This window comes from Pelmatolapia mariae, linkage group LG15, assembly GCF_036321145.2.
Source record: "Pelmatolapia mariae isolate MD_Pm_ZW linkage group LG15, Pm_UMD_F_2, whole genome shotgun sequence".
NCBI classification, from domain to species: Eukaryota; Metazoa; Chordata; class Actinopteri; order Cichliformes; family Cichlidae; genus Pelmatolapia; species Pelmatolapia mariae.
Window position 1 is genome coordinate 12,266,330 of NC_086240.1, and position 27,668 is coordinate 12,293,997.

At 39.5% G+C, this 27,668-nt stretch overlaps 2 protein-coding genes across 3 annotated transcripts in view; one reads left to right on the top strand and one right to left on the bottom strand.

Moving 5' to 3' along the window:
• The window catches only part of LOC134643829 (protein EFR3 homolog B), a 32,884-nt gene extending 26,598 nt beyond the window's left edge, over nucleotides 1-6,286 (bottom strand). Inside the window, exon 1 of one of the 2 annotated variants that reach the window (XM_063496410.1) lies at nucleotides 5,827-6,286. In XM_063496410.1, the coding sequence (XP_063352480.1) occupies nucleotides 5,827-5,911 (85 nt within the window). In that variant the 5' untranslated portion in view covers nucleotides 5,912-6,286. The remainder of the gene's footprint in view (nucleotides 1-5,826) is intronic. The other variant, XM_063496409.1, reaches the window with a different exon arrangement.
• A 6,303-nt stretch (nucleotides 6,287-12,589) lies between these two features.
• si:dkey-206f10.1 (adenylate cyclase type 8) lies at nucleotides 12,590-25,189 on the top strand. The gene is made up of 21 exons (XM_063494821.1): nucleotides 12,590-13,432; nucleotides 14,889-15,100; nucleotides 16,240-16,980; nucleotides 17,561-17,710; nucleotides 17,831-17,961; nucleotides 18,142-18,253; nucleotides 18,337-18,464; nucleotides 18,914-19,072; nucleotides 19,331-19,565; nucleotides 19,719-19,889; nucleotides 19,981-20,081; nucleotides 20,456-20,657; nucleotides 21,107-21,199; nucleotides 21,375-21,535; nucleotides 21,820-21,901; nucleotides 22,062-22,220; nucleotides 23,025-23,171; nucleotides 23,388-23,480; nucleotides 23,605-23,719; nucleotides 23,821-24,023; nucleotides 24,504-25,189. Exons 1-21 carry the CDS (start codon nucleotides 13,381-13,383, stop codon nucleotides 24,717-24,719), a joined length of 3,663 nt encoding a protein of 1,220 aa, XP_063350891.1. The 5' UTR covers nucleotides 12,590-13,380; the 3' UTR covers nucleotides 24,720-25,189.
• The last annotated feature ends 2,479 nt before the right edge of the window (nucleotides 25,190-27,668 follow it).

The following is a 27,668-nucleotide window of genomic DNA, read 5'->3' on the forward strand; positions in this document are numbered from 1 at the left end:
ATAATCTAGCTCTCAATTGCAGAGGGAAAAAAAAGGCAAGGAGTGACAGAATAAGAGCGAAATGTGCACCACAAAGATGAAAAGGGAGAATACCTCCTTCCCACACAACCCTCTTGTCTCCCTCTCTCCACCCCCTGCCAGCATCACTCTTGCCCTCCTCTCATCATTAATCTTCCCCTCTTTTCCGCTTTACTTAAATTCAGCTTTTCCTTCTGCACTTATGCAACCTTCTGCCACACTTCCTTACAGTAGGAAATGTGCGATTACATAACCATGTGTACTGATATTTGCATAAACAAAAGCAAATAACCATTCCTTCTAATGAAGTGAGAGTTTACGTTTTCTCTTCCAGGTTTCATTTTCTAAAAAGAAAAAAAAAAACAGCAGATAAATTCAACAGTAGGGCTGGGCCATATCATACCATTCATGGTAATACCGGTATAATGTTGGGCAACGATAAGAAAATGAAATATCGCGATTGAATATGGGTAAAACACGCATGCGCAGTGCCTTTGTTTTCATATGCACATGGCGGAAAAAGCACGGCGGCGACGGAGAATGAGAAGGGCGAAAGCGGATCGTTGAATGAAACGGATGAACCAGAATTGGTTTGTAAAAATGCTGCAACTTCAGTGGTGGAACTGGTTTAGCTTTTGTCCGTCAAATACACACCAAAGCACTATTTTTGGTAGAGCATGCTAGCGGGCCGTCGTTATTACCGTGTTTTTTGGAAAATACGGCACACTTAAAATCAATCCTTTGATTTTTCTGAAAATCAGCAGTGCCCCTTATAATCCCGTGTGCCTTATGTATGAATTCTGGTTGTGTTTACTGACCTCGAAACGATTTTATGTGTTACACGGCGCTCGAAAATCTGTCAAATGTTTTAGTACGACTTTGCTAAGCTACGAACCCGCACCGCTTGATGGATTGTCGGAGCATTACGGCTAACGTAGTCAGGAGCCTCGCGGAGTGATGCGTACTGTGCTTCAACATAATATTACCGTATTGTGTGTGTATAACCTCTTTTTAAGTTTTGTGGATATTATACATGGTTATGCTGAGGATATGTCGGCCAATTTCCACTGGAAATGCCTTTTGATTAAACTGTCAGCAAGGAATTAGCATTTGCACTGTTACATTTTTATATAACTTTAATGCACATAAAAAACAGCTGCTTGTTTAAGTGAAAATGCATTGATGTTTTGTTTTTTTTTTGCACTAATAAAGTTGTGGAGTTGTAAAGTAATTTGTCTAGTTCAATTCAATTCAATTCAATTCAATTCAATTCAATTCAATTCAATTCAATTTTATTTATATAGCGCCAAATCACAACAAAAGTCGCCTCAAGGCGCTTTATTTTGTACAGTAGATAGCACAATAATAAATACAGAGAAAAAGAGAAAAACCCAACAATCATATCATATGACCCCCTATGAGCAAGCACTTTGGCGACAGTGGGAAGGAAAAACTCCCTTTTAACAGGAAGAAACCTCCGGCAGAACCAGGCTCAGGGAGGGGCGGCCATCTGCTGCGACCGGTTGGGGTGAAAGAAGGAAAACAGGATGAAAGACATGCTGTGGAAGAGAGACAGAGATTAATAACAGATATGATTCGATGCAGAGAGGTCTATTAACACATAGTGAGTGAGAAGGTGACTGGAAAGGAAAAACTCAATGCATCATGGGAATCCCCGGCAGCCTACGTCTATTGCAGCATAACTAAGGGAGGATTCAGGGTCACCTGGTCCAGCCCTAACTATATGCTTTAGCAAAAAGGAAAGTTTTAAGCCTAACCTTGAAAGTAGAGATAGTGTCTGTCTCCTGAATCCAAACTGGAAGCTGGTTCCACAGAAGAGGGGCCTGAAAACTGAAGGCTCTCCCTCCCATTCTACTTTTAAATACTCTAGGAACAACAAGTAAGCCTGCAGAGCGAGAGCGAAGTGCTCTAATAGGGTGATATGGTACTACAAGGTCATTAAGATAAGATGGGGCCTGATTATTTAAGACCTTGTATGTGAGGAGCAGGATTTTGAATTCAATTCTGGATTTAACAGGAAGCCAATGAAGGGAAGCCAAAACAGGAGAAATATGCTCTCTCTTTCTAGTCCCTGTCAGTACTCTTGCTGCAGCATTTTGGATTAACTGAAGACTTTTCAGGGAGTTTTTAGGACATCCTGATAATAATGAGTTACAGTAGTCCAGCCTGGAAGTAATGAAGGCATGAACTAGTTTTTCAGCATCACTCTGAGACAGGATATTTCTAATTTTAGAGATGTTGCGCAAATGGAAGAAAGCAGTCTTACATATTTGTTTAATATGTGCCTTGAAGGACATGTCCTGGTCAAAAATGACTCCAAGGTTCCTCACAGCATTACTGGAGGCCAAGGTAATGCCATCCAGAGTAAGGATCTGCTTAGATACCATATTTCTAAGATTTTCAGGGCCGAGTACAATAACCTCAGTTTTATCTGAATTAAGAAGCAGGAAGTTAGCGGCCATCCAGGTCTTTATGTCTTTAAGACATTCCTGCAGTTTAACTAATTGGTGTGTGTTACCTGGCTTCATGGATAGATAGAGCTGCGTATCATCTGCATAGCAGTGAAAATTTATGCTATGTCTTCTAATGATGCTACCTAGGGGAAGCATGTATAATGTAAATAGAATTGGTCCTAGCACTGAACCCTGTGGAACTCCATAATTAACCTCAGCATGTGAAGAAGACTCTCCATTTACTTGAACAAATTGGAGTCTATTAGATAGATATGATACAAACCACTGCAGTGCAGTACCTGTAATACCTACAGCATGTTCTAATCGCTCTAATAGGATATTATGGTCGACAGTATCAAACGCTGCACTGAGGTCTAGCAGGACAAGCACGGAGATGAGTCCACTGTCAGAGGCCATAAGAAGATCATTTGTAACCTTCACTAAAGCTGTTTCTGTGCTGTGATGAGCTCTGAAACCTGACTGAAACTCTTCAAATAAGCCATTCCTCTGCAGATGATCTGTTAGCTGTTTGACAACTACTCTTTCAAGGATTTTTGATATGAAAGGAAGGTTGGAGATTGGCCTGTAATTAGCTAAGACAGCTGGGTCTAGAGATTGCTTTTTAAGTAAGGGTTTAACTACAGCCACCTTGAAGGCCTGTGGTACATAGCCAATTATTAGAGATAGATTGATCATATTTAAGATTGAAGAATTAATTAATGGCAGGACTTCTTTGAGCAGTTTTGTAGGAATGGGGTCTAAAAGACACGTTGATGGTTTGGAGGAAGTAATTATTGAAGTTAACTCAGAAAGATCGATTGGAGAAAAAGAGTCTAACTTAACATCAATGGTACTAAAAGTAGCTGTAGATAATATTACATCTGTGGGATGATTATTGGTAATTTTTTCTCTAATGATAAAAATTTTATTTCTGAAGAAGTTCATGAAGTCATTACTAGTTAACGTTAAAGGGATGGTTGGCTCAGTAGAGCTCTGACTTTTTGTCAGCCTGGCTACAGTGCTGAAGAGAAACCTGGGGTTGTTCTTATTTTCTTCAATCAGTGACGAATAGTAAGATGTTCTGGCTTTGCGGAGGGCTTTCTTATAAAGCAGCAAACTATTTCTCCAGGCTAAATGATGATCCTCTAAATTTGTGACACGCCATTTCCTCTCCAGCTTACGAGTTATCTGCTTTAGGCTACGTGTTTGAGAATTATACCACGGAGTCAGGTACTTCTGATTTGAGACCTTAGTTTTCACTGGAGCTACAGTATCCAGAGTCGTACGTAGTGAGGAGGTAAAATTATTAACAAGATAATCGACCTCTGTTGGAGTAGCGTTCAGATAGCTGCTCTGCTCTATGTTGGTACAGGGCATTGAAGATGATAACAGTGGGTGGATTATATTCTTAAACTTAGTTACAGCACTTTCAGAAAGACATCTAGTTTGATAAAGTCTACTCTCCACTGCTGTGTAATCAATTATTGTAAATGTAAATGTTATCAGGAAATGATCAGACAGCAGAGGGTTTTCAGGAAACACTGTTAAATGTTCAGTTTCTATGCCATATGTTAAAACAAGATCTAGAGTGTGATTAAAGTGGTGGGTGGGTTCTTTTACATTTTGAGAGAAGCCAATTGAGTCTAATAACAGATTAAATGCAATTTTGAGGCTGTCATTTTTAGCATCTACATGGATGTTAAAATCACCCACAATAATTATTTTATCTGAGTTGAGCACTAAATCAGATAAAAAGTCTGAGAAATCAGAGAGAAACTCTGTGTAAGGCCCAGGTGGACGATAGATGATAACAAGTAAGACTGGTTTCTGAGTTTTACAGCTGGGGTGGACAAGGCTAAGCATCAGGCTTTCAAATGAATTAAAAGTCTGTCTTGGTCTTTCGTTAATTAATAGACTGGTGTGAAAAATTGCTGCCACACCGCCCCCTCGGCCTGTGCTTCGAGGTTTCTGGTAGTTAGAATGATTCGGGGGTGTTGATTCATTTAAACTAACATAATCATCCTGCTGCAACCAGGTTTCTGTAAGGCAGAGTAAATCGATTTGTTGGTCAATTATTAAGTCATGTACTAACAGAGACTTGGAGGAGAGAGACCTAATATTTAATAATCCACATTTCACTGTTTTACTCTTTGGTTCAGATGTGGATTCTGTATTGTTCTTTCTTTTTGATTTTTTATGTTTAAGTTTTTTATTGCTGGTTTTTGGTTTGTTTTTTGTCTGTTTGGGAGCTGACACAGTCTCAATGGAGATGGTTTTTTGGGGGGGTAGCAGGAGGAGAGAAGCTGCAGAGAGGCGCGTAAGACTGCAACTCTGCTTCCTGGTCCCAACTCTGGATAGTCAGATTTTGGGGGGTTTAATAAATTTGTCCATATTTCTAGAAATGAGAGCTGCTCCATCCAAAGTGGGATGGATGCCGTCTCTCCTAACAAGACCAGGTTTCCTCCAGAAGGTTTGCCAATTATCTATGAAGCCCACATCGTTTCTGGGACACCACTCAGACAGCCAATTATATCGTCAGTTATATCATTATCGCAAATTTTCAAATGTATATCGTGATAAATATTTTTGGTCATATCGCCCTGCTCTATGCAACAGTGCTCGCTTCCATCTCACGAATGGCAAAGCTCATCACCAGAGCAACATGAATGCGCCACAAAAGCAGAACTTTTAAATGAATCCTACGTTTTTATAACTATTACCACAAAGCCATTAAAAAGAGATACGATCATCATGTAATTTGTTCTAATGCACAAATTCGCAGCGGTTTGATCAGAAACCTCACAATACTGCAGTGCACTCATAAAAGCTCAAATGCGCACTTAATATGTATTAAGTGCTCAGTCTCTCTGGTTCACAGTTTTCACAGTCTTCTAAGACGATCTTATAATGAACTAAACATCTAAAATAACAACATGTTAGGTGTTTCTCTCTTATGTAAAATAGTAGCAGCTCACAGGGTTTTAGAATGCAAAGATCCATCAATCAAGCTCAGTTCTGCAATTCTCAAAAGTGCACCATTGATTGCCAATGAAATCAGCAGTTGTACAATTAATTGAGGTTGGCAATAAACTGACTGTAGTAATAAATAAAATCTGCCTTGGTAACTGGGTAACACTGTTTAGCAGCACCTTGTATTATTAACTGTGAACAATCTCAAGCAACTTTGAGAGAGGCAGACGCCAAATAATAGTTTCCATTTTCACAATGATTTATTTTTAAGTAATGTGAATTTGGGAAGTATGGTAAAAACCAGCTATTCAGCGACACTAAGCAGGGTCCCAAAGACCACAGGGGAGGTGATGTTGTCACTTACCCTTGCCAACGCGATGGTCCAGAAGGGTACGACAGTCCAGTGCCAGCCTCTGAGTGGCCGGGACATCAGGCGGAGGCAAAGGCATGGTAGGCAACAGACACACACACACACACTCAGACAAACACTACTCCTTTCATAGATACAAAAACCTTTCTTCCTAAATCCAAACGTATATAATATAAACAAAACTTGGTTTCTTGTTTAACAGAACTTGGTTTCTGCACCTACACATAAAAGCTAAACTTCCATCCCAACACAAACACTCAAGCCTAGAAACAAAACTTCTCCAAAAACTTTAAAATAAAAATAAACTTCACCAAGACACCCCACTGAACACCGGCTTGTATGTCCTTGTCACACAGCTTCCTTGTAATGTATGCCACTGCATACACAGGTTGTCCGCATTAACGAAGAGATTAGTGATTAGTCCTTCTATAGCAGCTCTGCTCCGTGTGCATCCCTCTCATTAATAAACATCTCACTGACACAATGGACCCCACTATCCAGCCGGGACTGCTCGCTGGGCGAGAGAGGGAGAAAGAAAGAGTAGGGTGGAGAGAAGCAGGGCAAAAGGGGCACTGTGGGATAGCCATTCAGTGAGTGGGCTTGAGATTCAAGGAATGCAGCCATGGATGTCAGCTATGGATGCCAGCACGGGCAAAAGGTCTGCAGGGGATTTTTGGTGCAAGTTCACACACTTGGCTTCAGGACCAGATAGATCATCCAGCCGAGAAACAACAATGGGAAGCTTCTATAACAAAAACATTCCTTCTATCTGATAGCAGTGGTTCATCTATGGGCTCAAAATGTGGTCATAAATATTTTGTACTTGTAAATCAGGATTTGTATGTGTAAAAAGAATTTGTGTGTGTGTAAAAAAGATTTGTATGTGTAAAAAAGATTTGTGTGTGCGTAAAAAAAGATTTGTGTGTGCGTAAAAAAGATTTGTGTGTGCGTAAAAAAGATTTGTGTGTGGACTTAGCCAAAAACCCCCTGCAAGTTACACGTACGAATTTTGACCCTATTTTTCTTCCTTTCATCTGATTGGTCAATGTCATGTCAATCACAAATGTAACAATCCAATCAGAGAACAGATGGGTTTGGCTGTCGGAGGGACGCTTTTTTTGAACTGCAAGTCTTTGAAGGGAATAAATGCCCTTTTACATGCCAACCCAGCGTTTTCCTTCATCACCACGAAGGAAAACAGTCTGTGGTCGTCTGAGTTTGGTGATTTTTGTGTCACAGGTCTATGTGCTTAATACAGGGACTTCCACAGCCTTTTCAACAGCGCTGCGGACCGCGGGGGGCGGGCAGTGTTTTGGAAATGACAGTCTTCATTACAAAGCTTTCTTCCTTATGAATTAGCATAGATGTTTTTATTGAACATTTGAAGAACTAGCAAAAAAACAAAAAACAAACTCTTGTAGAGGACATAAAGTCAGAGATAGAAACGACAAGGAGCAGGTGCAGCTAGTACAGGTAGAGCTGCTGCAAAAACCCACAGAGCCCAGCAGCCAGCGCAACAAATTCTGGATCCTTTGCTTTTAGTTAGCAGTTAGCATTAGCAGCACATCCTGCGTCCGATGTGAAAGGACTTTTATGCTGCGCACTGTGACTCACAGCAATGGTCCCGGGTCAGCCCTGACTTTGTGTTAAACTAATCCTAAAGTAATGATGGTATTTCTAACCACTGACATACCACAACTGAAAATTGCTGAAAATTAGCGGACCTAGCTGCTATCGGATATTTATATAGAGATCCTCCAGCTTCAAACTGTATTACCCTTCAAGGACCTGCATTTCAAAAAAGTGCCCCTCCGACAGCCAAACCCATCTGTTCTCTGATTGGATTATTACATTTGTGATTGACATGACATTGACCAATCAGATGAAAGGAAGAAAAATAGGGTCAAAATTCGTACGTGTAACTTGCAGGGGGTTTTTGGCTAAGTCCACACACAAATCTTTTTTACGCACACACAAATCTTTTTTACACATACAAATCTTTTTTACGCACACACAAATCTTTTTTACACATACAAATCTTTTTTACACACACACAAATTCTTTTTACACATACAAATCCTGATTTACAAGTACAAAATATTTATGACCACATTTTGAGCCCATATTCATCGTGGAGTGTATGTTTATTGGTGTATGCATTTTGGGCTCCTTTTTTTGGTTCAACTTCATGTGGAGGACATGATTTATTACTCTAGGCAGTGATGGAGCAGGTGTAAAATAGCTTGCCGTTAACGCACCTGACATGCTGAATATCAGTCACAAGGAGGCGTTGCTTTTCCAGGATCCAAGACAAGGGCAGATGGGTGGTACTTAAGTCCTGAGCTGAATCTCCACCACTGCTTCGAAAATCAGGAAAGCCGCTGGATTGTCTTCGGCCTGCTGAAGTTGGAATGCCCAAATTAGCGGAAGCACTAATATTTACTGCTAACACCGAGTATATCCGAACCTATCATTTTCCCTCATCGTTTTCCTAGCCAGTGACAAGAATATGGTGAAATTATCCTCCAGCATCTGGACAGAAATGTGAAATCAAGAGTTACCGGTTAAATAATAACACGTTAGCATTCCCATTCAACAACCATTTTCTTCTACAGCACTCCAGTACATTTCCTTGATTTCTTTTAAGTTTAGACACGAACTTGTCGCTCCTAGGTGTAACAAGCCTAACTCCTACGATTCAAATGTAGGCATAACTGTATCCAGCTCCTAGCTAAGTATGCTAACGTTAACGTGGCTAACTACATCGTTAGCCCCCCGGAATTTATTAATGTCGGAAAACATATTTTGCTTACCATGAATTAAAAAACAATTAAATCCCAAAAGTATGGGGCATACGGACAGGTAACGGCGGACAACTTAACTAAAGTTTAGCTACGCTGGGACATCATTTACTTAGTTAAGCCAAACGGCTAGCAGAGCAGTTGCTCCTGGCTAGCCGTAAAGATGGTGACAACCCACCACTCGATTGAGCCTTTAGTCATGTTAGAACATGTACAATTCACACAGGACCTGCCCCTGCCTTTGCATCACTGGATAAATACTGAGAGGGAAAAACATAATATTTAAACAAAGCTCTATTGGGTAAGATTCTGAAAACATAATAAGAAATAATACAGATTTATTGGAGTACAGAAAAAAACATACAGTGCTAGGCGTAAAGTTACTTAATCTAATAACCTAATTTAATTTAGTCTAGTGAATGTTACTGATGTTGCAAAGCAGCTGGTAAGATTATAAAAGTCAAGAGGACACTGTTAGTCATTGTACATGACAAATATTGGCTTTTTGTCTCCAGAGAAGATGCCAATACAAATAATCTGAATACAAATTCAAATGCCATACAGTGTTTAAATCAACTCATCAAACGGTTTTCTATTCAGTGCTGGACTCCACTGGAGGATACACTACCTTTCTTATTTCTTATGCAATTTCTTATGCAATTGCCTTGTAAATTTCTGTCAATTTACCAACAGTGGGACTGATAAAGGCTCCCTAATCTTACCTTTTCCGTTTAGATATAGAAAAAATCTTTTAAAGAAATTAAATGTGGATGCTATGTGTTTGATGCATTTTCCAGCTGCGGATGGGGCATCCTGCTTTCCAATAGTCTTTCATTCTACCAGTTGGTGGAAGCACTGAGTCAAGATCAGTTTTTTTAGACATTTTAAAGCTTGTTATCGTCCATAATCACTCTTTCACTTTAAGTTTAACATTGCATGAAAAATATTAGGAAGTGAACATTTAACACGTTACTTTATCTGGCACCTTGTCAAAACTTGGTGCTGCCATTCACTCCTCGGGATCTTTTAGCCCTACTGTGCCATCAGTGTTTTCTGTGGTGTTAGTTTTGAATAACATTTAAATGAATTTAATTACATTTAATTATTCAAATGCTCTGCAAGATATGGCCATAGTGCAGGTTGTGAGTCCAAACCGTTTGATTAGGTGCTTGTACAGCTTTTGAAGCAATAGCCTTGAGGTCTGAGCATGGAAGCATGTAAACAGCATGTGAAATCGATGCAAATACTGGTGGCTTACCTGAAGCAGTGTGTGTGCTGAGGTCCTATGCTGCCTGCTGATGACAACTATTTTCACCTTATAGGTGAAACATTCAGGTACTTGTAATAAGGAACTGGGTTCGCTATGCCATATGAGCCCTCAATCTTTGGGGGTGGGGAGATCCATTGAGAAAAGTGGCCGCCTTCTCAAAGTATTGCTCGACATCTGTTTGTTTTCAAGCTGCTGTTTGTGAGTGGGCAGTAGGTATACTTATCCTGACGCCAAAACAAAATGGGTTCATGAAGTTGCCGTTTCAGTAAGCACTTGTAACTGATAGTAATTAGTGTATTTTAGACGCAAGAGTAGAGCAACATAGTTAACACACTAGTCTAATGCAGCCAGGCCTACTGGGTGAAGGATAGGTCTCAGCCTATCTTTTTAGACATGCTGAGAAATAAAATTCCTAATAAAATACTAAAACATTTGAACTTTTCACCGCCATAGAGAGAATTCAAGGACTTGAGTTAAGGGCTTGGTATGATGATGCCTCAGTCTCTGGATATCAGGCTTCTTAGTTGGAGACAAACAGTATTCTGAGAAGCAGGCTACGTTCTCAACAGATTTCTGTGGTTGATGAAAATAGTAAAATGTCAGTGAAATGCTACTTTAGAGTACTCTCTGTAATGCTTTGACCCCTGCTGACCTGTACACTTCCTTACGTTAAAGAGGTTTGTACAACTGCCAGAACTTCACACACGTGTCAGAGCTACACTTCAACGGACAGAAATAGCTCAGTGTACAACATATGCGCGATCCTTGGCACACAGTCAGGCTGTTAGGTCTGTTCTGTTGCTGGTTTAGCTTTAGTTATCTCATTAGTGTGTAGCCAGAAATGTTAGTCGTAATGCTAATTATATTCTGAGGTTTTGCCCGTAGTGGACTAACTCCTTGTTAGGTGTAAACAAGTTTACAGTTCAATTCAATCAGAGTCACAAAAGAAAACCACAGACTGAACAGGTAAAGTAGATTAACAATCACAGACATTTGTTTATACAGAATACCAAAAGCTGGTGATCTGCACTCATCTTCACTTTACTCCTTCCCCCTTGTTGTTTGTTGTGCCATTTGAGGAGCAAACATACTTAAAGGTGCCTTATTTCAAGTGTCAGAGAGCTTTGTTGATGAGGAAGCAGTTAAAGCAGTACTAATTGCCTTAGACCTGGCAGCTATTTTTAGTTGTACCGTAATCAGCAAGAAAGGTCTGAGCCACAGCGTCACAGTGGGACAGATGGGGACTCATTACATCAGTCTTAGGGGTTTTGCATGTTGCCTGGAAACAATTAGCAAAGCAAGTCTGAAAAACTTTAACCAGCTTACAACAATAATGACCATAAGCCAGCTGGAGACATCAGCCCAGTAAGGGATTCAATCATCGCAGATCTCGTGCTTTTCTTTGCTTCTTTAATCTGTTACACAGTCAGTATTACCCTGTACAGTTTGTGTGGATGTTACCATGAAACCTGTTAAAAGCAATAAATACATATAGTGTCAACTGGCATATGTGACAAAATATATTGCATAAAATACAGAGTTATATATCAAATAAAGAAACTGCCTGTTTTGCAAATATCTGTACAACTCTGCATTATTGTACCAACATTATAATCAATCCGGTCCTTTTGGCCACTTAATTTACTGATAGAACTATTATGTTGTATATGTTGCAGTTTCTTCTGCCCTCTTGGGCATCTCTCTCTTAAAAAACACACATTTAATGTCTTTTTAGCTAGGTAAATGAAGGATATTTACAACTGACTTTGCCAAAAACTGTTTGCAGCTTCTAATTTGCGATTGGGATGTTCTTTCTGACTCAAAATGTCTCGATATTATTCATGAGAGATATATTTGACACATGTTTGACAACTTATAAGCTAACAAGTATTTACAACAGTTTAAATACAGGCAATTCTTCACAAATACCGGAAATTAGCTTATGACAGTTGATCACTTTTTGGCACAATGCTGACCCTGCTGAAGCTGTCTTTCTATTAAAAGGGAGTTTTTCCTTCCCTCTGTTGCCAAATGCTTTTTCGTAGGTGGTTGTGTAATTGTTTCTTTTTTCTTTCTAATATTATAGGTTTTACAATATAAAGCACCTTGAGGCAACTGTTGCTGTGAATTGGTGCTATATAAATAAAACTGAATTGAATTGTGCAAAAACAAGTCTTTCCATTGTGTAACAATAACAAACCTCATATATGATAATACATAAGAAATCCAACCAAGAAATCCAAGCAAAATATTATGTTGGTATTGCTCTTGGAACAATGTGTTCGTCCATCAGAATATAATTTAACAATTTACTTCATAAGAAAGAAAAACAACAGAAGATTTGCTGACTGAAGTCTTACCAGATGGAGTGTTTGTAAGAAATATTGTATTTATATAGAAGCATTGTCAGTAATTCAGGGTTAGAAGACAAACGATAACTGGAGAGCTCTCTATTTCCAACACTGAGCTTCAGCATTAAATGTGGAAATGACTCCTTTATTCATCTTCACACAGACACACACATAGCAAGCAGAGTTTGTGTTATCATGGGAAACAGTATTTGATGATTTTGTATTAAAAGCTACAACTTGTTCTGTTCAAATGGGTAATTTTGGTAATTCATAAGATATTAACATGAAATTTGTATGTTTGTGTTTTGTTATGAAAATCTGGACCTTACAAATGAAATGTTAAAAACAAAGAAGAGCCTTGAAATTTGTATTTAGACAGATGTGCAGTGACTTTGTACACCTACTCAGAAACACTTGGATTAAAATGTTTAGCAAAGGCAGCTTCATTGCCTTTTGTTTGCTGAAGCACCTTGGGCTCCTGCTGCCAGGTGGGAGATGATTCAGTTTCCTTGCTCTCACATTCAACCTGGCTTTGCCTTTTAGGCATTGTTTTTGCCTGTGCACTGTATGAAAGGAATTTGTCACCCCTGTGTCTGTAATTTCACAGACAGGTAGTTTAGTAACCAGAAGCCCAAAGGCATGAGGCAGCACTGCTGTTTTATTATTATTTTTTGCACATTACCAAAAGTAAAACAAAGAGTGTATTAAAGTGATGTGTATCAATGCATTAATGTTTCCCCTGCTTCAATAAGATTTGTTGACTTGACCAAATGAGAGAGCACTGCCTTTACCTTGGCGTTGTCCTGGTGCCAGTGACCTCGGTTTTACAGGCCAGTAAGAGTGGCCGCTGACTAATTAATCCTCTTTGCACTCTTCACTCCTGCAGCTCTGCTTTGTGGCAGTTCTTGACATCATTTCAAAATAGTCCAGATGGTGACCTGCAGTCCTGAAAGAACGACTCCACGAGTCTCGCCAGGCCTGTATGTCGCTGTCCGCATCAGTGTTGGATACAGCATCACAGCGAGGGCTGCTTCAAGTTTCATTTTTCCCTTTATAGCGTGTCTTAAATATCAAAGCCGATGAAATCAACAAAAATGGATTATGATGAGCTGGATGCACGTATACAATGGCAGAAACTAGGTATTGTCAGTGGATGCACTTTACGGGAAATGTTACAGGTCAGTTGTGTGGTTTACAATCCTTTTTGCTTTTTTTTGGGGGGGGGGGGGTTGTTTTTTTTGACAGATTGTAGCTTACGGGGAGCTTATTGTCCGCTTTGACAGCTGAAACTGCTGAAAGAGGAATGACAAAGGGATTCTTCTACATCAGAGAAACTGTAATATTTGCTGTATGATCAAAAACAAATAAAGATGCACACTTAATACTGTACCTAATTTTTTTTTTTTTTTTTTTTTTTTTTTTTTTTTAACCTGTCCCGTTTGGTTCTTTTGCCATCAGAATTATTGTCTAAAGGCGAAGAAAGATGCCCAACGGATTTACTTTACCAAATGGACCATCCCAGCCTTGCCGTAATGGTCCATTTGATTCAACTTTTTATTGTTTATTTTATTTTCACTTGCTGAATACGGGACAGACTTGACTGGAGGAGAGAATGTGGAGAAAGAAAGAGGGAAAGAAAAAAACCTGAGAAGAGGGACGGGGAAAAAGGGCAAAAAACAAAAACCAACAGAATAAGCAGACAAAAAATACATATAGATAAAAAAAATAGATATATACACATAAAAAAAAAAATAAAATAAAATAAAAAAAAATACTGTACCTAATTACTCATCTAATATGATGTGTTTTAGCATATCCAGTCTGTTCTGTGCAGATACATGATCTTGGTGCGAATCAGCCCGGTGGCAGTAGACTGTGAGTGGGTGGGACAACAGCATCCAGAGCCAGAAGGACCTGGAGGAGTTTAACTCTGAGCATTAACCAGCTCAGGTCTAAATCTGGCCAGATAATTCGTTGGAAAGCTGCCTTTCTTCTGGCACACACTGCGTAAACACGTGGAGCCGACCAGGTGGCCCTTTCTGGCATGGTTGAATGTGTGCAGCATAACAAATTTTATCTAAAAGAATTAGGAACTCAGAGGGATTTTTTACTCAATTTATATAGTACATAAAGACCTTTGATTATTAAATCCTTCACGCGGGGTATTAAGATGCATCAAACTGCAAAAATCCTTTATATTTAGCATTTTATGATAGTAGTTGCACCAGTGGCTTTGGTACAGAAAGCCACCCAAAGTTCCTCTGTATAAAAGTCTATCAATCAAATTCCCTTTTCCTCATTTATTCAAACAAATACTCACACTGCAGGTCATTCATAGTGAAATGTTTCTGTAAGACAAATTCATATTAGGCAAAATTAGGTAGATGAAAGATGAAAGTTGAAATGAATTAAAGTGGGCTTACTTTACATGTTAATTACTGGCCATAATGTCCAGTTATCTGTTTGAATTTAGTATTCTACTTTGACTTGTCTGTCAAAACAGCTTCCAAATCTGCTATATAAATAAAGTTGTAATTATTATTATTATAAAACTTACTGATGAACTATAATGTTTTTTAAGCAATAACACCAAATCTGGTCCTTACTGACTCCACCTTTCCCTTCATGTTCCAGGCTCCTACCTGCTCCTGATCCGATACCAACAGCTGAGGTCAGCTGAGGTCGCCACCATGGTGACCTTCGCTAACACAACGCAGGTCTCCCCCATGGGGCTGCGTGAGCTGCCCTGTGTAACCCCCACCATGTCCCCTGGCCTGCGGCGGAAAAAGATGCTGTGGCAGAATGCAGTAAAACACATCATTATCCAGCAGGAGCTCAGTGCCCAGGTGATTGAGTTTTAGATTGTTGTAAATGTGTTCAGATTTTTTTTTTTTTTTTTTGCACACTAGTATTGTGTACTGGAAGAGGCTGTGTCTGTCTGTGTGGAGCTCTGGCCTTATGACGCACTTTTTATACTGCATTCAAAAGCGTACCTCACTAATGGCTATCAAGCACATGTGAAATTTATGTTTCTTTTCAAAATAAAGCTATTACTCTTACCATTACAATCTAATGCGCTCTTACCATTATGCATATCTAATGTGTGTTGAAATGGTTTTGGCATTTATATTTCAAAAATGATTCACATTTACAATAGACATGTGATAATAAAGCAAGCCTCACAAGATCCTTCTAGAAGCAAGTCTCAAAATTCAGCATCCATAATGGTAACACTTCTTCATTTTGGCTTGCTTGCTGTTATGCTTTTGCGCACAGACTCATTCTATCCCCATGTGGCAAATAAGAGACGAAAGCAAAATAAAGAAAGTTACAAGTGAAAAGAGACAGGTGTGTAGCAGCTTTGTACACCTACTCAGAAACAACTGGATTTAGGTTTTTAGCATTTTTTGCCTTTTTTGTTTGCTGAAGCACCTCGGGGTCCTGCTGCCAGGTGGGGGATGATTCAGCTTCCTTGCTTTCAGACTCAACCTTGCTTTGCCTTTTAGGCCTTGTTTTTTTTTTTTAACCTGTACATGGTTTGAAAGGAGTGTCTCAACCCTGTGCCTCTTAATTTCACAGACAGATACTTTAGTAACCAGCAGCCTAAAGGCATGAAGCAGCACTGCTGTTTTATTATTATTTCTACATCATAATAGGGGTAAAAGTAAAAGAGTATTAGAAAGATATGCAACAATGAATTAATGTTTCCCCTGCTTCAAAAGGATTTGTTGACTTGGCTAAATAAGTGAGCGCTGCCCTTACCTTGGCATTGGCCTGATGCCAGTGACCTCGGTTTTAAAGGCCAGTAAGAGTGGCTGCTGACTATTAATCCTCTTTGTGTGTGAATGTGGCTGTTTTTAGACTATCCATGTAAGTGTAATTGCTATTTTTGCATGCTGAATCTTGTCTACCCTGATTTGCCAAATAAGATATAATAGCCTTGTAACTTTTTTGAATGAAGGATCCTGTTTTTATCCTTTGACAGTTGGGTGTTGAACCAGCACGCAAAATCTTTGTGACAGATACCTACATAGAGGAGATCAACAGGCAAATCCGCAGCAAAGCCTCACGTGGGGTAACAAAACGCCGTTCTTCCACGTTCAGAGTCCAGCCCTTGGTTCGCGATTCCACCAGCACACACAGCAGCACCGGGGGTGCTTTTAACGACTACTCCAGCGACGCCGACTTCTTCGTCCACTGGGGTCGAACTGTCTGTGGTGTCTACATACCCACGCTGTTGCACACCTTCAAGTCCCACGACCTGGAGAAACTCTACCAGCAGCACTCTTCCACCCAAAGACGTAATTCTCTGGCCATCACCAATGTGATAGACGTGGTGGCCAAGCTGCACATGTTGGTTCTGTACCTGGCATTGGCGCCGGAAGCTTCCACAGACACTTTGCGTGGCTGCCTGACGGGCATGTTCATGGCGTTAGCAACAGTTCTGTGCGTCATAGTGTTAACCCACAAAGACTCCGTGTCCCCACAGTGGCTTCACTACGCCGGCCTCGCCAGCTGGTTGTCACAGACCACACAGGTGCTGGGGGGTCTGGTGTACGGACTAGAAAAAGACCCATCGTGGTACCTTTTGTTCACTTTGTTCGCAACATACACACTGCTGCCATTACCTCTGCTGTGGGCCATATGTGCGGGCACCCTCTCCTCAATGCTGCACATTCTGGTGGAGATAGTATGCTGCTACAGTGATGCTTTGCTTCTGAGAAAGGTGAAAAAAAAGTCCCCTTTGAATTTCCTTTCCTACTGTTACATTTTTAAAATGTGTATCATGCCGATAAATCAGTGATACACTGTTAAGGCTTATGGAAAGTTTGATTTCTTAGACTTTACAGCAGCGTTAGGCACAAATCTACAAAAGAAATGTTGGAATTTGAAAGCAAACACTGTCCTAAGTTTTTCAGTAGGATCCAGCCTTTGCTTGTTATGTGTGGTTTCAAAAAACTAAGCCGATGACCGCTTATGTAAGTCACTCAGTTCACTTGAATTTCATTTACACATTACTTACCCTGGCTTTAAAGCACACTGGTATGATCTCGTTATTATTATTTTTTAATCTTGTCACCTACGGCATGAATCTTATTTTTTTTGGAGAAAAAAAAATATTTCATTGTACTTCTTGAAAGCTCATGGGTCTCTATTGACATATTAATCAACAAACAATTCTTAAAGGAATTAGAAACCCTCCCCCCAAGCTTCAGTCCAGTACTGGTTCCCCAATTTCCCCTTCAAACTTTTTTTAAAGCTTTTTTTCTATGAATTAATGTAGTATTCACACTCTTTCGATGCAGGTGTTTGCCAAAGGCCTGCTGTACCTGGGGATGAACACAGCTGGCTTGTTCATCCACTACCTGACAGACCACGCCCAGCGCCAGGTTTTTCTGGAGACCCGACGTTGCATTGAAGGACGCCTCAAATTAGAGCAAGAGAATCAAAGACAGGTACAATGAAGATGGGAGCTGTCCTGAAATTTAAAGCCAGAGAATTATCTGTGTTATGATGAAAGCTTTGGTTGTATTAACTCACTTCCTTGACTCTCACATTGTTACACTTCTTCACAGGACCGCCTAGTTTTGTCGATCCTGCCTCGCTTTGTTGCCTTGGAGATGATTGCTGACATGAGTGCTATGGAAGATGATCTAAACCCTCAAGAGTTTCACAAGATCTATATCCACCAGTACAAAGATGTCAGGTATACATGCACGAGTTAGTATGTTAGTAGTTAAATTTGTAACCTTGTAACCTTGACTTGTAAGATTTATAAGCCAAGTGGGTTTTCACTCTGATTATCAAGTTGCAGGCAAACCTAATGCCAATAGTAAGTGTTTGCTATGTCATTTCAGACTTTTTAGTCCTTCTCTCCTTCTTGTAGCATCCTTTTTGCAGACATTAAGGGCTTCACTTTGTTGTCTATGAACCTGTCGGCCCAGGATCTGGTTCGAACCCTCAATGAGCTCTTTGGACGTTTTGACCGACTGGCAGAGGTGAGGGCCTGAGCAAGCCCTTTTTGGTTGATGTAAAACATCTTCCAGCTTCTAATGTCCTTCTTCTTCTTCTTTTATCACAGGAACACCACTGCTTGCGGATAAAGATACTAGGAGACTGTTACTACTGTGTGTCAGGGGTTCCCAAGCCCCAGCGTGCCCATGCCCGTTATTGTGTTGAGATGGGTCTGGCTATGATCAATACTATACGGTCAGTCATCATATTTAAAGACACAAACACAAGTTAATTTAAAAAACAAAATTACGTGGTTTTAAAATTATGTAAATATAACCTCTGCTAAATAACAAAAGATTAACAAAAAACAAAGCTGAAATGCAGAAGCACTGTGTGAAAATTTTAAGTACTCCTTTACTGCTTCCACATGAATTAAGCAGGTAAGTAGCATCCAGATCCTGCTAATTAAGTGCACTTGATTAATTGATGATCAACAAGTGTGAGCACCTCCGTAAAAGCAGAGGTCTGGGCAGTTTGCTGGTGTGCAGCATTCAGGTGTGTATCAATACATTGTGTAACACAATGCTTCTGCTTCAACCTTGAAAAAGGGTCCACCTTCTTTTTCATATGGGTCTATAGGTATCCATATGAGAGTATAAGATCCTATTTTTGTTTGTAAGACACGATCACTTTACCCTCACCAGGTATGTACGGAAGCAGCTGAACTTCGACATGGACATGAGGATCGGCATCCACTCGGGCTCTGTCCTCTGTGGGGTATTGGGTCTGCAGAAATGGCAGTTTGATGTCTGGTCCTGGGACGTGGGCATCGCCAACATGCTGGAAGCGGGGGGCATACCTGGGTGAGCACCAGCAACCATTAGAGAAACTCCTGTCAAGTATGTTACCTGACAAAGATGTGCCTGACAGGTTTCCAGGCTTTCTGTAAGAAAATGTTTAAGAAAAGAATAAAAAACATGCTATTTAATTTCTTAATAGGTACATTTGGAGGGGGTATATATTTTCATCTGGTGATGCATTAATGATGATCTCTTGTCTTACATCATCCACAATATTTTTTAATTTCTTTCTGCATCAATTTTGCTTTCTCCCTGAAACAGACGCATCCACATCTCAAGGGCAACTCTCGATTGTCTAGAAGGCACCTACAAGACAGAAGAGGGCCATGGTCGTGATAGGAACGCTTTCCTACGAAAATATAATATTGACACCTTCCTCATCTGCCCTCAGCAGGACAGAGACAAAGTTAACCACATCAAGCCCCCCAAAGTTCAAAAACCAATTCAAACCTGGAGTCCGGACATACCTTTTAGGACTGTCATTGACATGAACAGCGTAAGTGCGCAAATACCAAACAGAAATGAAGGTGCTGAATTTGGTGCCTTTGGTCAGGTGGTGAAGAATTTGAATCGTATTATCTGAAGAGCTCGGCACATCTGAGACTCACCTGTACTCACCTAATCAGTCATTTCTATTCTTTTCTTTTAGATTCTAGCTGCTTTTACAAATGGCTCAATGCCCACCCTTTGGCAGTCCAACTCGAGAGAGATTAACAAACGCATCAAGCATGCCATTGAGCTTCGAAGTAGTGAGCGTATGCACAGAGAGCACATCACACCACTGACCCTTGTCTTCAAGGACACAAACATCGAGGACAAGGTAGACTGTAAAGAAAAGGTAGAGATCCAAGCTGATTTTTAAAGACGTAGCTAAAAGTGACATTTATTTTTCTCGCTTTTGGCCCATCCAGTTCTCCCAGATGAGAGATGAAATGTTCAACTCCAATCTGGTCTGCTCCTTCATCCTGCTTCTGTTTCTCATGGCTGCCCAGGCCCTCATCCCCACCCCCAGGTAGTAAACTCCAATATGTTACAATCAGTCCTCACTGTTAATTCCACTTATTATGATTCCATTAAGTAATTTTGTACTTCAATTCAGCTTATAGCATTTTAAATAAATATCAATTTTCACATCAGTATAACCAGTATTATAAAAAGAGCTCCCTGTAGTGTTTTTGCCAGACTTTACTGCTACTGTGCTTAAGTTTTTGTTTTTCTTTACTTTGGTGCCACCTGCTGGTATTTAAAAGAATTCACTGAACCATGCAGTCACACTGGATACCTGCACTTCTTTTTTTCTGTTCTACACTGTATTAATGTGTTAATATTCATGACTTCACTCACTTTCTTCTTTTTCTTAACCCCCTCTTCCCTCCCCAATCGTAGACTGTTCCCTGCTGTCCTCCAGTTTTCAGTCTTTCTGCTTGCCCACATGCTGCTGCTACTGGTTGCCCTTGCCGAAGAGTTCAAGTGGACTCCTTCATCACTGCAGCACTTCTGTTGCTGGATTCATGAAAACAACAGTGCCCGTAACCTGTTTACCCTCATAGCGATCTTCATCAACTTTGGGTTGGCCTCTACTGACATGGTAAGAGTCTGAATAACACAAGAGAAGAATAATTTACATAAACTGCCATGTTCATCAACACGACTTTTTCCTTTGTATGTCTGCAGTATTGCACCTGGTAACTGACCCTTGTAAACCAAATGCACATTAATTTGCATAATCTTCTCTGAAATGCATATGCAAAAAGAAGAAAGTTGCACTTCCCTGCTGATATTTATAGCACACTTGGCATGCAAACAGGACAGAGGAGTGCAACAAGTTAAAAAATGTAGTAAGCACAGGGGTCTTTTGTGTGATGTAAAAAGCCCATTTAAATATAAGAAGGTAAAAGGGGTCTTTTGCAGTGATAAAATTATTTAGTAAACCTTCTTTTTATTAGAAAAGAGTGCAAAATTAAGCAAAACCTCCGGTTTATATTTGTTATACTCTATGATGCAGAACCAGGTTGGAACATTTTGTGCTGCTTGCAGGTGTGGTGCATCCTCATGAACACAGGAGAGGCTGACATAACTGAGAAGACTGGCACAGTCTCACGTCCACTCACTGTCTGCACTTACCCTGAGGCAAGCAAACAGTAGTTTAAATTTGGGACAATTATTATATAGATTTTATGTGATTTCCTGTTGATTTATCCAAATGTCTGTCTTGTATTAAAAATAATAACAATAAATCACATTGGGTTTCAATAAAATGAGGTCATTACGGCTTGTTTCATCTTTCCCAATTTGTTCCCTTTAGATTTTCGTGTTGAGCGGGGTGATTGCCATGGTGACGTGTGCGGTGTTTTTGCGTCTGAACTCTCTGCTGAAGCTGGCAACGCTGCTGCTAGCAGTGGCTGTCTACTCCTACCTCAGCCACCTTGCCTTTGTCTCACTCACGCGCCATGATATGCTGCACAGGTCAGTGTATGAGCAGCGAGCAGCATACAAACTGCACAGCTGCTGTAGTTTTACTACACAGTGCTATATTTAAATATTCGCCTCTATACACAATTTATGATCAAAAGTTTTGGGCCACACCAGTTAGTTGAGCCAACCTCATCTGACATTAACATCAGCACAAAAACTGTGCACTGGGAGCTTCATGCCATGCGTTCCAAAGCTGAGCATCTCCTTTAAGTGTAATGTGTAGGTATATTTTTGCCCACAGAGTGTATCGATTTTCCTAATATACTTTGTTACAGGTCTCACTATGTCAGAAGAAATGGAATTTCCTTCCTTCTCATGGCCATGTTTATTGTTGCCGTCTTCTATAATGGACGTCAGGTGCTCATACACTTCATTTTCCCAGATTGAAGTTATAGATGATCCTGTCACTATAGCAACACTTTCTGGTCTGTGTTATTGAAACTAAAACTGTTTTCTGTCACACAGGACTGTGTTGCAGGTAGATGATGTTCTATCTCGCTGTATCTTTTCTATCCAGTGGGAGGCTACTGCCAGACTGGACTTCCTGTGGCGTCTGCAGGCCCAGCAGGAGGTGGCAGACATGAGGGAGTTGCGGGAACACAATGAGTGTCTGCTATACAACATCCTACCAGTTCATGTAGCTCAACATTTCTTGGACCGGAGCAAGCATGATGAGGTAGCTGAAACACCCCAAAACCTTTAGCCTCACTTCTTTTGACTGATAGTCTGGTCCACAGCAGAATCAGTCTGAGTGACCATCAGTGCTTCGAAAATACTGATTGGACCAATGAATAGCAACCTCTGTCTACGGGTTTCCTTATATTGAAATTGTACAATTAAAATTAACGTTATGTAGTACTTTTTAAAATCTGGCACTTTCCTTTATTTATAATCCGATCATTTTTTAAAAGATCTCCAACCCCACTGGGTGATATGCAGCCCCAAACCATGACAAAACCTCCACTGTGTTTTACACATGGCTGTAGACACTCAATGTTATACCTCTTTACCTCCTCAGTACATAGCGACGGCGATTTTAACATAATTTCCCATTTGGATTCACCACTTTATAAGACTTGTTGCCATGTATATTCAGTTACTTTCCTCCCTGTTTCCCTTACTTATTAATGGCTTCTTGACAGCCACCCTTCCACTGACACCATTTTTGATCAGGCTTCAGTGAACAGTAGCTGGATCAACTGAGGGCCAGGTGCATCTCTCAGGTCCTGTTTCTTCTTTTGTCGTCCACTTGTCCAGTTTTAAGACACACCATGCACATGCATGCGTTCTTGGTGCAAAAATACTATTTTATGACTGTCAAACTGTGTTATACTTCGCATTTTTCATCGATTCAACTAAACAAATTGGAACAAATGATGTGGTTTTATAGCGTTGGGTGGCTCAAGACTTTTGCACAGTACCTTACCTGACTCAAACAAAGAGGATTTTAAGAAATCACCCATCATGACTCTTCTTTTAGGATCTTTACTCCCAGTCCTATGATGAAGTGGGCGTCATGTTTGCCTCCATCGCTGGGTTCGATGAGTACTTCGAGGAGAAAGAGATCAAGCATGAAGGAGTGGAATGCCTCCGCCTACTCAATGAGATAATTGCCGGCTTTGATGAGGTGAGTGTTGGACTAAAAATGATCACATGACAGTGGTTTATTTATGGATTATCCTTTTTGGACCAATTATTTATCGGTTAAAAATAAAACAGAGACAGTGTAGTTCAATCCAGGCTTTGAGTTGACACAAGTCCCGGTTTGATAAATAGGATAGCATCTAATTGCATAAGTCAGCTGCTAAACTTGATGTGTAATTTAATCTTATCTTCTAACAAGCTGTTTGAGGAGCCGTATTTTCACCATGTGGAGAAGATTAAGACAATTGGGAGCTGCTACATGGCGGCATCGGGTTTAGCTCCAGATAAACAGGTGGGGGATTTTTCTGGATGTGGTCTTATTTCCTTTTGTCTTATTAGCTTTGCTTTGATTTGTGGTACTTATTATGATATTATCTCCTTGCATGAAACTGTATATTTATCTTTGTCTCCTCCAGAAATCAATGGATGAATGGAACCACCTGAGCGAGCTGGTTTTGTTTGCGTTGGCGATGCAGGAGACCTTGAAAGAGATTATTAGGAACTCTACTCAACGCTTTCAGCTGCGTGTGGGTAAGAAGCTGCCCTGCCACAGCCCCACAAAAGCACACACGCACAATTTCTAGTGTTGTAGCAAATATCTGAGATTATTGTCTGGGTTTGGACTCATACAGGTATTGCTCACGGGCCTGTGGTCGCTGGGGTGATCGGTGCCACCAAACCGCAGTACGATATCTGGGGCTCCACAGTGAACTTAGCCAGCCGCATGGACAGCACAGGTGTGAGCGGACGCATCCAAGTACCCGAAGCCACCCGAAGGATCCTGACAGATTGGGGCTTCATCCTGGAGCTGCGTGGAGAAATATTTGTCAAAGGGGTGAGTGGAGACTGTCTATGAAGAGTAGTTGAGCTTAAACAAATGTTGTTTATTTTTAAAACGCCACAGCATTGTGGACTATAAGGTATGGTTCTTAAATCAATGAATGACATCTTCGGAGTTAGGAACTTTATTCTGACTTCCAGTAGGGGGGGGATTATTTGATCTCCTTTGATTTTATTATGTTGCATTTTTTTAAGGGTGGGAGAAGCATTTTATCCAAAAACCTCACAGTTTAAGGTGATCCATAATGTGTTGCTATCGAGTGATGGTGATGGCTGGATCCTACTAGCTGCTCTAGATGGTTCGGTTCAGTAAACCATCTCAGTTATCCAGCAAGCATAAAAACATGTTGCCAGCAGCGAATTTATGTTCAGAAAGTCTTCATTATCATACAAATTTTGTAGAATAACCTCTGTGTTTAGCATAACTGTGACAATACACACATCTTCACTTTTTGATCTATGTTTTTCATTGTAGGTAAGTGAGCACCAGGGGAAAGTGCGCACCTATTTCATCAGGACCGTGCGCAGTAAGATGGCCAACGATGGGACAGATGGCAGCCTGGCAGGGCAGACAGGAGGACGCATGACGCTGGCAGAGGTGGTGTTCAGTCTCGTCCAGGCCAGACACAAGGAGAAGATGAGAGAAGGCAACAGGAGGTTCAATCGGACTCCCTCCAGACTGCAGCGCTGAGGAGACTGTCAGGGTCAAATGGCTGCACGTAGGCCAGGACACACTGCAGCCATATTCCTTTAATGCTTTGCCATAACTGAATTAGCTTCACAGACAAAATACTGAGCTACCTGTGGCAGGAGCCCAATCCTGTTTAAGCCTTTATTCTAGTTTCTTCCAAGACTGCATCATACCCATCTTTTTTGGCATCTCAAGCAAATTTTGGACAAGTTAATAGGAATTTATAGGAAATCATCCATGCTCATATTTCTTGACTTCTGGACCAAAACATTCATCTTGCATGACACACCGAGTGGTATGTGATCTGAACTTTAGTTGGTTAGGAGTTAACTGTGCTATTTAATCAAAGTTCTGGCCTCTTACGTTTCATAAGTATGTTGTAAGCAGTGCAAAGTGCTTTTTCATCACTATTATTGCCATATCTATACACTATAAGCACTGATTTTAAGGTTGTTTTGTAAAAAAAAAAAAAAAAAAAAAAAAAAAAAAAGAAAGAAAGAAAAATGAAAAAGAAAGAAAGAAAAAGCCAACATGTCTTTATGTTTGCTGGGATAACACATCAGCAAGACTCCAGACCTCCAAGCAAAACGATACCTCTTAGTACAAATTCTCCTAGACTACAAATGGCCAATATAGAATGTTGTTTGTTTGTTTGTTTGTTTTTGTTTGTTTTTTGTTTGTTTGTATTATCTTAATTAGTACATTTATGTTGTGAAGTCAAGCATTATTTCTACTTTATATCCAATAATTTCATATGTGTTAAAGACATTTTGGTCACTATAATTCACTCATGCAACATAATCCAAAAAGAAAAAAATCCCTTTATTTATAAAGTGATTGCTGCTTGGTTTACTTTTGTAAATACTGTATTTGCATAGTTTCCACTGAGCCACTATTTCTTGTTTTCTAACTTGTCAGAGTCAGTGTTGTTCTGGATTTATGAGATTCAGAAGATGAACACTGAAACTATTTTAATGCCAAAAAACCACACATATCACTGTATTCCTCTTACTGTCATGGTAAAAAAGAAAGCACAACCTCTGTCAGTACTAAGATTCTTTGTGTTAGGACCTAAAAAAAATTCATCCTTACAAGATCTTAAGGATTTAAAAGCATTTAAAAGCATTGAAATACAACCTCAGATGAATAACACCACATGTAGAAGCAGTGTGTGAAAGACTAGGTACACTAAGTCCACCTTTTGATTTTTGATTTTATTGATTAGCATTCAAATATCTCAGTGAATACAGAATACAAAATAAAGATTACCACAAAGCAAAAAATCATGAGACAAGGCTAATCAAAAGGTATTGGCTGAAGCATTTGCTTATTACGCCAACCCTTTTAACAAAGAATCTTTTGCATGCAGCTCCTGTACACAGGGCTCGAAGCAAAGAATAAAACAAAGCAAAGCAAAAACAAACAAACAAACAAACAAACAAAAAAACTTTCCACCTTAGATAACTACATCAAAGCAAAACAATCAAGAGTTTCAGAATTATTATTTTTGCTCTTTTCATTCTTGATTAATATATTTTTCTAATACTCTATTTTTAAATATGTTTTTAAACAAGGAAAATGAACTACACCTTTTTAAATCACTGTCATAACTATTCCACAGGTTAACTCCTCTAACAGAAACACATCTCTGCTTTATGTTTGTCCTTATCTTGTTTTTTTTAAAGACATCTGTTCCCCTTAAGTCATATTGACTCTCTCTGACTTTAAACAGCTTCTGAATACTGCGGCAAAGCAAGTTATTTTGTGCTTTATACATTATCTGTGCCATTTTATATTCGACTAAATCATAAAATTTTAGGGTATTCAGATTAATAAACAAAATGTTAGTTGGTTCTATATAGTTTGATTGATTTATAATTCTTATAGCTCTTTTTTGTAACTTGAAAATAGGAAGTGTATTTGTTTCATATGCATTACCCCATATCTCCAGACAATAAGTCATATATGGAAGCAACAGAGAACAATAAAGTGTGTATAATGATTTTTTGTTCAGGACATGCTTTGTTTTGTAGAGAATAGCAATGGTTTTTGACATTTCTGTTGTCACATGATTTATATGAGACTTCCAGCTCAGCTTATCATCAATTATCACTCCAAGAAATTTATTTTCATACACTCTTTCAATTTCAATTCCATTAACCCTGATTTTAGATACATTTTTCATTTGTCTAGTGCCAAAAATAATCAATTTTGTTTTCTTTATATTTAATGATAACTTATTTACATCAAACCAGTTTTTTAATATATTTAACTCCTTTTCCACTGTAGTCAGAAGCTGTTCTAGGTCTTTACCTGAGCAATACAGAGTGGTATCATCAGCAAACAATACACATTTTAACATTTTGGAAACACTACATATGTCATTTATATATGATATGAATAATTTAGGGCCCAGCACAGAGCCCTGAGGAACACCACAAGTTACCTTCAACTGATTAGATTTTACATTATTGATTTCAACATATTGATATCTGTCATCCAGGTAACTTTTCATCCACTTATATGCTATCCCTCTTATGCCATATCTCTCTAGTTTATTCATTAATATAGAATGATCAATTGTATCAAATGCCTTTTGTAAGTCTATAAAAACACCAACAGTATATTCCTTATTATCTATTGCATTAGATATCCCTTCTACAAGTTCCATCACTGCCATCAAAGTGGACTTTTTCGCTCTAAAGCCATATTGGTTATCACTTAGGAGATTATGCTTCTCTATATATTTATCAAGTCTATTAACAAATAACTTTTCTAAAATTTTTGAGAACTGTGGGAGTAGTGATATAGGTCTGTAATTGGTAAACTGACATCTCTCTCCGTTTTTATGGATTGGAATAACTTTTGCTATTTTCATTTGTGAGGGAAACACACCAGTTCGAAAGGACAGATTACAAATGTATGCGAAAGGTTGCACTATATATTCTA

Excerpts from the sequence above, each read along its gene's own strand:
- si:dkey-206f10.1 (XM_063494821.1), top strand. The coding sequence starts at position 13,381 with ATGGCAGAAACTAGGTATTGTCAGTGGATGCACTTTACGGGAAATGTT. Across the intron at positions 19,566-19,718 it reads CTGTCATTGACATGAACAGC|ATTCTAGCTGCTTTTACAAA; the intron begins GTAAGTGCGCAA and ends CTTTTCTTTTAG. Across the intron at positions 20,658-21,106 it reads GGTTGGCCTCTACTGACATG|GTGTGGTGCATCCTCATGAA; the intron begins GTAAGAGTCTGA and ends TGCTGCTTGCAG.